Below are 10,051 nucleotides of genomic sequence, written 5' to 3'. Positions count from 1 at the left end.
TTTAACCCTTAAAAAATAAATTCTCTATTTTGGTCCTAAAATCATAGACCCCCTCCCTGACATTTATTGCTTTTAAAACGTCTACCCCGAAACTTGGTTTTTTATTTGGAAACAGGGAGGTTTTTTAGTTGGAAAAAAGGGAGAAGCAAGGGACCAAGCCCGGGGAATTTGGGGGATGGGGGAAAAATTTCACAACTTGGGACGTGTGAGCTGGCACATTGTCGTACAGGAGCAAAACGCATTGCGTCAGTTTGCCCCTCCTTTTACCGAGATTTCATGACTCGGACGTCTCAATTCGTCTGCATAGTAGCTACCAGTTATGTTACGACCTTGCCCAAGATTGTCAATCATTATTATACCCTGACTATCCCAACAATTTGAGAAAAAAAATCTGGAAACAAAGTGATCCCTCGGAAGCATTAATCACAACAAAAAACAAGAGAATTGCAGACTCGATTTGATTGAGTCTGTACATGAGGGATAATGCATAGTGCAACAAATCCCCTCAACAGCCCACCTAGACACCGGCTTGAAGCGGTACTAAAAAAAAAAATTTTTTCTCCCAAAAAAACTTAATAGTGCTGGCATCAATGATCCCGAAGGACAAGAAAAATATAACAACACTGAAGTGAAGTACGGGGCAACTTTTTACAGCTGCCACAAGCCATCATCTTCCCTGCTGATGGCACCCTCTTGAATTTCTTCGGAGGGGGTGAGCCAGGGTGCTTCCACTGCATGCTCTGTTTTTTTTAATTCTGGATCGAAGTGATGGACTGTTTTATCCTGAGTTACGCTCCGGTAGATAAAATCAGGTTTATCCTCGTAGCGAGACAAAAGATATCTTGAAATGTTAAGCCTGGTCTGTTTCTGGTCGTCAGTCAACTGTCTAGGGACCCATCTAGCGGAAACCTTTGACATTCCATAGACATCAGTCAGAATCGCCTTTGAAATGAACCAAAGCTTACACTAACTTCCAAAAAAGGTAGCAATGCCTTCGCATGTCTCGCCTTCTGTCGCACATGACCAGATAGTCGTGCCACAGGCTTCGACAGTTACATCGTGTGTGGCCTCTTTTGGCCACCCAGGCCGCTTATCATCTCCAATGCTCTCCCTGCCCCTAAAAATTCAGTAGCCCATTTTTTCCACAGTGCTATAGGAAGGGGACTCCTTCCCAAGTGTATCCATGAAGTCTTCGTGGATTTCCTTGGGGGCCACCCTTTCTTACAGAGGTACTTAATGACGGCTCTGATTTCAACGTTCTCCATTTGGTCTAAATGACACACCCCTCTACTGATCAAAGTGCGTTTTATGTTACTTTATGTATGTAAAACCGCGTGTAACTCCGTCAGTAATCTTCAATAAGATATCGGTATCACAGTTCCGTGTGTGATTGTCAGTGTAGTGGCTAGAAGTATATCGGGCCGAGAACTTTTTGATCATACCTCGTAGTGTGTTTGTTGTACACAATACACGTGTGTTTAACTAATCGCTACATGATTTTGAAACTATGTTCTGAAGACTGATGCTTGTAAACATGTGTATGGTAAAAATGCCATCTTTTTGGAATTATTCAAATATCAATTTTTATATTTATTGTAAGGTTAAAAATAGTTTTCTAAGTTTCAATGTTTATTCTCTAGCCCATTGTCCGAGGCGTGCACGTCGCGGAAAAAGTACTGCAGGTCAAGGTCAAATCTTCAGGGATGATTGGTTGACCTGTCGCGATTGACTTCGGGGGCGGGCCGTTTTGTATGAAATCACTACTTCGAGTAGTTTGTCAACAAACGGAGAAAAGACTACAGATCCACGGCATAAAAACTTCCATGGTGCGGCTTCTAGACCAGACCGGATTGGACGCTGTTGTATCTTTGGTTAATTCTGGCGCTCAGCATAAATACACATAAATACAAGCAATATCCATTGTCAAGTGTACCAGAGTTGACATTTTTGTTTGAATTGGTTGTCTAGTACATTTTGTGTCCGCTTCATAACTTTGAAACTAATAAACCGTTTTTAAAATAACTTGGCACAAATGTCTATTTTTTTAGTTCCAAAGTCTCTTTACACTTTCTATTCATTCTAGTGTTCTATAGCAGCAGGTGATATAGCTGTCCTTCAGACAGCCTTGTCATTTAAACTGGTTTATCATACATGTTTCATACCCATATATCAGCGTTAAAGAAGCACGCCTCCAGATTCCTGTTAATTTTCATATAAAATTTGAAAATGTATCTAAAAATAAAAAAAAATGTGAGATGAACAAATAAAGTAATTTACATATTGCAATCGGCACTTACAATCCACGAAAATTACCAAAAAGTGGTCAACATATGCAAAAACAGCCCTTCCTGCGCTAGTAACGCAATAGAAATATGGTGATAAAATACTGCAAAATCAGTGTCAAACCGCACATTACATGTATAATATAATATTATATACTATTTCGAACATGTTATTTACCGCCAAATTTACAGTAATGAATTATATGTTAGGAAAAGACCTCTATAAGCATTGCATGCTTTCGGATCTAAGCCTTTTTCAGCATTGTATATTATGTAACCATTGATTGTATGTAATATATGTTTGTGTGAAAATGTTTGAAATAAAATATGTTTAAACTAATATAACTTTGATCTTGAATGATTTTACCTTTCTTTAAAGTTTAGAGCATTTTTTCAGTATTGATTTTCTTGAAATATTTTGGCTCATCTGGAGGCGTCCATCTTTAAAGCTACGGTAATGTCTATTGTTGTTAACCAGGAAGAATAGATGATGTAAGTATATCATATGTGTACATGTTATTTGATATCAGGTAGAGATATATGATTTCCTATACATGTTATCATATATTAACTACAGGTTCACATTCAGTTAGATATATCCGCCTAAATAGGAAGTTTAATTTACAACAAACTGGATGTGTGAGCTATTCGGATAAACAGAAATGTCCGTAAGTACCATCACAATGTTTTTTTTTCTCCACCGTAAATAGGCTAAAGTAAACGTAATAAAATAATAAGATATTAAAGTAGTTTCCAATTTAGATAACAGGTCACATATATGCATGTATGGTCACATATACATTCCTTTACTATTCCTTTTTGTTCAGCTTCGATGTTGATCTATTGCACTAATGCACTGTATTTGAAATATCTACTTTCAAGAAATAAAAACATTTGTACTTAATTCAAACGATTATTTCCATTAAGTTTAACGACAATCTGCTGATGTCCCGTTGCATGTACCAAGGGGATGAGAGAGTCTTGGTCATTTAATTCTGGCGTTCTTATGGGACTATTGTTTATTTATTTATTTATTTATTTATTTTTATTCTATTTTATTTTATTTTAAATTCTTTCTAGTGAGGAACCTAGCCAGCTAGCTTACGGAAGGTCCGTGGTTGCCTCCTCCTGTCTAAAATAATGTATAACGGGGGCATTTTGAGGTCTTATTCCGCAACTAAAGCTTTAAAGTTGACTTTGTGTGACTTAAAATCCATTTTAAATAATATTAATACATGTATATTAGTCATAATTAAGACAACGTATCAGGAACCGTTAACATTATTCAATATACATTTTTTGTAAAAGTTGGTAGTTACTTATCGAGCAAATTGAAAGTTACACAATGTTTTGATTACCATTTTTGTACACGTCGAATCTTTTTAAGCCAGTAAATAAGGTCTTGCTTTTAATTTCATTATTTTCCAAGTTAAGAACTCATGATGATACAGTTATGTTACCGTTTCGTTGATGAATTAATATATATTATTCTTTCATTTTAATACTAACCTTTCAATGAATACATTGAATGATTTGATTACAGAACATAATTGTTATTTCCTGAAACATAAATCTTCACTTGTAAAGAATAAAAGACACATAACTATGTCTCAATTATACTCATTTCTTTACGAAACTTACGTTGAGATAATATGAGCCGCGTCATGACAAAACCAACATAATGGGTTTGCGACCAGCATTGATCCAGACCAGCCTGCGCACCCGCGCAGTCTGATCAGAATCCATGCTGTTCGCTTACAGACCTCATTACAAGTAGAGAAACTGATATAAGGAACAGCATGGATCTTGATCATCTGCGCGGATATATGCGCTGGCTGGTCTGGATCCATGCTGGTCGCAAACCCATTATGTTGGTTTTGTCTTTACGGAACTTACGTTGAGATAATATGTTGATATTCAGGATCGAAACAGCTACGCTACAGCATGGGACTGGGGTGAGTGCACTAAAGATTACGTGGACACGTTCCTGACCTCTGAACCAGATGGGACGTTTCTAGTGTTTAAAACAAAAGGTTCGACAGGTTTTACTCTGGCTATCAGGTAATTGTTATGTATTTTGTAAACCCCAGTACGCATTTAAAACGACAAGAAAGAAAATGAGTTCTTCAAGAAAGGTTATGTGGTAAATTTAAGACTTCTACAGTTCAGACGGCGTACTGTTCTTTTTGTTGCACAAATAAATCTTTACGACGCTGAAGTATGTCGCTCTCTCTCTCTCTCTCTCTAACGCCATCCACAAATGTACACCTGTTTATGAAAATACTTATTTGTTACGAAGTTATTTATCAATTTTCTATAATGTATAGTTTAGATTGTATACAAATGAATATGCAATCTTTCATTAATAATAAGTAATCTTTCTGTTTGAAAATTATTAATGCTTGTCACATAGCGAAAAACGTTAAAATAACGTCTGAATTTCGGTATTTGTTAATCAAACCAAAGCGATATTCAAACATTAGATTTGAGATACATAATGAACTTATTTTTCTGGCATGTTCTAGAATTAATGGAAAGAACAAATTTGTAGAGATATTGCATGAAGACGACCTGTTTGGTTTTAGTGAACCTTTGGGTTTCGAGAGTTTAAACGACGTCCTGGATGCGTATAACTGGTCCCCACAAACAGGAAATACACTCATCTATCCTGCAATTAGATCCGATGTAAGTTATTATGTTGATATCTATATTACCCGGTTTTGTTCCGCTTTATTATTTGCTTGTTAATAATTCAGTTAATTGTATTTTATGATCGCAAGATCAGAAAATACATAGCTAACATCCACGGTCTAACACAAAATTTCCTAACAGACCTAACAACCCAAAGTAGTTCTCACTCAAAACTGCTTAAAACCAGCAATTTAAAAGACAGAATTAATTTTTAATGTAGGCATTTAACTAATTACAGTGCATTGAAAGTTCAGATTAGTCAATAGAAATATGAGGTTACAATCACAAATTTTGCTGATGAATATCATGTTGATCAATGAAATGCTATTTTTAGCTATGTCGATTACTGAATACTCCAGGACGTAGTACACAAATAAATCTGACTGCCGAGTAGTGGAATATATACATGTCGGACTGTTTATCTTGAACAAAATACCTCGAAATTGATAAGGATTACAAACACGAAAAGGAAATTCTCAATTTAGAATAACAATGCATTTGTTTTTATTCAGGCTACATATTACGTATTACTTCACCGTGGTGCAGGGGTTTTGCGCTCGTATCGCGCTCGTTTAGGGTGTGAGGGGCCTAAGGTTCAACTCTAGTCATGCAAAATTCCATATGTATCAATCTCAAACTGTTATAGAAAAAAATCGTAACGCAGTCGCTGCGTAAGATGAATTATAGTGTTTAAAAATAAACTTATATAGGAAAATACATACAGATAGTCAGTATGATTTAGATTGCAAAGATCAGAAAATACCACAGAGCTTGCAGCCCTTTGATTTTTAAATTTTGGTTAACTTACTTTATCGTATATTTCGTATCGTATGAATCGCCACATTTTATGTTAAACGTTTGTATAAAGGATATTCATTTTCTAAATAAATCACGTTTTTTCGTCTTCTTTCTTCCTCGTCTTCATATTTTCTTAATCTTCTTCTCCTTCTTCATTTTCCTTGTGTGTTGTTGTGTTTCTTATTATGCCACTTCCCCTTTTTCTACGGAATTCACCAATTGTTCATGTTTATAAGTCAATTTTACTTTTGAATAGTCCCCCCTACATCGAACAAATTCACGGAGTTCCCAGTTATCAATGCAAGACTTGGACCCATTAACTCTCCTCATGGACTTACGTTGTGCAGCAAGTTTGAAGATGAAAAAAGATGAACGATATGCCGCCATACAAGACGAACATGAATCTCTGGAAACGGTATAACTTTATAACTGCCTGTTACAAGTATCTTATGTCTGTTGTTGTTTTAATGAAAAAATATATGCACATTTGAACTGCAATAATTATGATCATATTTCCCTTAAATTTGTTCTATACAAGTCTAGATAAATGGTAGACAATTTCAGCACGGACACATGTGTAACAAAATCAAATGCATACACGTTGATATATATATATTTTAGAAGCTACAAGAAGTCACCAATTCGTTAGATGCAATCAACATCCTCATCAAAATGATTGAAGCACAAATTGAAAAGAGTAAGAATGTGAAATTCCGATCATCTATTCGTTCACAGGCGTCTGAAGCGTACGTGTAATATTCTTACTTCCGGTCAGCCCTTTATTTGTTTTTATTCTACTTAAATTTGCCGAATCAACATGTCTAGGAACTGCGTTCTTATTATGTGAAATGGAAAAATGAGAATCGCACATGCTTTTCTCAATCGAACGGCTTTCTTTTACTTAAATTTACTTAATAACCTCCATTAAACAGCACGCTAATCGTTTTCAAAACATTATGCCGTTATAAAATATTTGACAGGTTGTATGGCCTTATATAAACGGTGATTTGCTTATATAATACGGATCACAAATAATAATACTTCCTATATTTGATAAACAATGAAAATACTTTATAAATTGACAACAGCCGTGTATATTATTAGTTATAAAGATTGTTGACAGGTTATATGGCCCTATATAAACGGCTGTTTGTAAATATAACCCGAGCCGCTAGGCGAGGGTTATATTGCAAACAGTCGTTTATATATGGCCATATAACCTGTCAACAATCTTTATAACGAATTTATAATACAGCAAACATCATTTTTAGAGAAAAAAGTGAGATTTCTTCATGAATCGACAACAGCCGTGTATATAAAACTATATAAACGTCACGATTATCCAATGAAAAACGACGTTACAAACGTGCAGTATTATAAAAATGAAAAAAAAAAAAAAAAAAAAAAAAACGTCATGGTAATCCAATGTAAAGCAACGTCACAAACGTGCAGTATTAAAATATTAGTTATAAAGATTTTTGACAGGTTATGTGGCCCTATATAAACCCGCTGTTTGGAAATATAACCCGATCTCCTAGGTCATATAACCGGTCAGGAATATTTATTACGAATTTATAATACAAGCAAAGTGAGAAGTGGTCCACTAGATAATGCTTCATGTTCAATAACTAGCACTAACCGCTATGGTTTTAAAGGAGATGACGTTTAAATGTTTGACTTTATATAAATAAAAGGTAAACAAATAACCCCATGGACAAGGCCAAATTTGACCCTATGGCTATTATTTGAACATGTTGGTAGAGGTCCAGTACATGGTGTTTAATGCCAAATACCCAATGTTTTGGCCTTTATAGTTTCAGAGGAGATGATTTTTATAAGATCTAAGGTGCTTCGTCCAATATAGTTTTGACAGCTGTATGCTCGTCCAATAGAATTCACTTTTGTACAAAACACTGTATTAAATCCTCATAATATATAATGATGACAGCAATTTTAGACTTTTTATCGAAATTTGCAGATTTGAAAGTAATTTTCGGGAGCTCACTTTGAGGCTTTCAGATTTAAATAGCGAGAAACGTCAATTAACTGAGACCGTAACTGACATACAACAAGAGACAAACACAGTCGAAAAAGAGCGGACGTTCATTTACAAAGACATGCAGCAGACGACACAAGAAATAAGTACAATCAGGAGGTATTTAATCTAGCAATTTCTTGCGATTTACAAGATTGCCGCATCATGGAATCTTTTTAGGATGCACAAAAACATAAATTTTAAGGATGCACAGTACTGTGAAATGTTTTAAAGATGTACCGCACTATGGGCTATTATAAATACATATAGTAGCTATGGATTCTTTTAAAGAATTAATAGCTTGTTAAACTGTTTTAATTACACCGATATAAACGTATGCAAGCACCTTACGCACGTGTGTTGTTTGGTATCACAAACAGACAAGTCCTACATTTTCAAGAGATACAACGATAATACATATATATTATGAAAATTATAGTCTATATTATGAATGGATATATCATCACTGATCATTTTCACTTAATTCAATACAAATTAATTATTACAAATATAAATACTTTATTGCATTAAAACAACATGTTCCATAGCACAAGTACAATTTTCGATACAAATTCAATTAAGTGTAAACGCAGCTGCACGCCATTAAATGTTTATAATAAAGGTTGTTTATGTCATCCATAATTTAAAATCTTAAAATGAGCCACGTCACGACAAAACCAACATAGTGCGTTAAACTTTGCGACCAGCATGGATCCAGACCAGACTGCGCGGATCCATGCTGTTCGCTATCAGATTCTCTACTTGTAAAAGGATGCGAAGACTGGTCTCGATCCATGCTGGTCGCAAACGCACTATGTTGGTTTTGTCGTGACGCGGCTAAAATGGCGTGTCCCTCCTTTGTAGCACACTACTCAAAAGATATCCACACTTGGAGACATTTTTGGACTGGCTGCTGAATGAGGACAACCAATGTACCAGGAACATAACAGTTTCAAGTATTGATAAATCAACTGCTGAAAACATGTTAAAATCGAGTAATGATGGAACATTTGTTGTCCGGTATTGTAACACAGATGCTGATAAGCCCTTTATCATTAGCGTTCGGCAAGTATTTTATGTATTTATATATACTGATTCCTGCACGTATCTTTTTATGATTGTTCACTCAACAATATGTAATCTAATTATTTACCGGCTTTCTGAATGAACATGTTTGTTTTTAAATATTTGTTACTTATATCATTTCATCAGTCTATATGACATACAACTAATTAGTTGAAATGGATTTGCAATTACTTTCCAATTCAACGAGTTACAATGATTATCGTCATCTTTTTTTTAGCTACCAAGGGTCAACATACCATTTTCCTGTACTTAAGCACGGGGATCGTTTTGGACTAGAAGAGAGCACGTGCATTTTCACAAGTGTTGACGAACTTGTAAACTTATATTCTGAAGTTTCACTGTCTATTCACAACAGCAGATATGGTACATTAAAACTGTGTGACCATTTATTTTGTTGAATGATTTAAACAAACTTGACAGATTGTACAGTACTCGTATTGCACTTTTAAAATTGTTTACTTGTTTTGATCAATATTTTTTTCAAAATAATGTGTATTTTATTCTCCTTACATACATTTTATACAATCATCTTTAAATGACACCAGTCAGTATCCAATATTTGTTTCTTTCAATGTGCATCTTTATTATCATTTTCATACATGTATATGGTATTAAAACGATACAACGTGTATATAAATCATTTTTCAACATGAAATAATGTATATTTAAATTGCGTCCTTCCACATCGTTTTTTGGACACCTATGTCAAAGTCATGTTTATTCTTATATCAATAAATTAAACTATGTAGATTTATGGGAACTATTTATGTATCCTCAACGTATAAATATTCGTATCAGTCAATGCCTATAAGCTTTATTTAACTATACACTAACCACTGACCTATTGCATTGTCCACCAGTTTTTGTTTATGTATAAATTGAATGTGTTCTAGTGTTACATTCGACATTTGTTAATAGAATTAGTTTGGAATAAATCTGTTTAGATTTTACAATGAGTGTAGTTTCTTTGTTATCTTTTTTGTCCTTTATTTTTTCGTAGCCATTGCCGAAGTACTCTTCATTTGAAGAAGAACGAGAGAAAGCACATGTCGAGTTTCTAAAATATACATAAGGTTTTTGGGGGTCGTTTCGTGATTTTTTTTACAAAGCTGGACCTATAAGCTGTAACAAAACTTAATAAGCAACAAGAACATCGAGG

The 10,051-nt window shown here is 34.6% G+C and overlaps 1 protein-coding gene across 1 annotated transcript; it reads left to right on the top strand.

Moving 5' to 3' along the window:
• The first annotated feature begins 2,819 nt into the window (after positions 1-2,819).
• On the top strand, positions 2,820-9,849 carry LOC132730210 (phosphatidylinositol 3-kinase regulatory subunit alpha-like). The gene is made up of 8 exons (XM_060716078.1): positions 2,820-2,950; positions 4,204-4,343; positions 4,808-4,967; positions 6,028-6,186; positions 6,393-6,517; positions 7,750-7,926; positions 8,671-8,871; positions 9,110-9,849. The coding sequence occupies exons 1-8, from the start codon at positions 2,945-2,947 to the stop codon at positions 9,288-9,290; spliced, it is 1,149 nt and encodes a 382-aa protein (XP_060572061.1). The 5' UTR covers positions 2,820-2,944; the 3' UTR covers positions 9,291-9,849.
• The last annotated feature ends 202 nt before the right edge of the window (positions 9,850-10,051 follow it).

The sequence above is a fragment of the Ruditapes philippinarum genome, unplaced genomic scaffold (assembly GCF_026571515.1).
Source record: "Ruditapes philippinarum isolate M1 unplaced genomic scaffold, ASM2657151v2 ctg3847_1_1_1_1, whole genome shotgun sequence".
Classification (NCBI taxonomy): Eukaryota; Metazoa; Mollusca; class Bivalvia; order Venerida; family Veneridae; genus Ruditapes; species Ruditapes philippinarum.
The sequence above is the reverse complement of the archived record's forward strand: the minus strand, read 5'-3'. Positions and strand labels throughout refer to the sequence as shown.

What these genes read in the sequence shown, in the direction of transcription:
- LOC132730210 (XM_060716078.1), top strand. An exon ending in GGTTTTACTCTGGCTATCAG is followed by an intron (nt 4,344 to 4,807) that starts GTAATTGTTATG and finishes GGCATGTTCTAG; the next exon opens with AATTAATGGAAAGAACAAAT. An exon ending in CGTTCACAGGCGTCTGAAGC is followed by an intron (nt 6,518 to 7,749) that starts GTACGTGTAATA and finishes CGAAATTTGCAG; the next exon opens with ATTTGAAAGTAATTTTCGGG.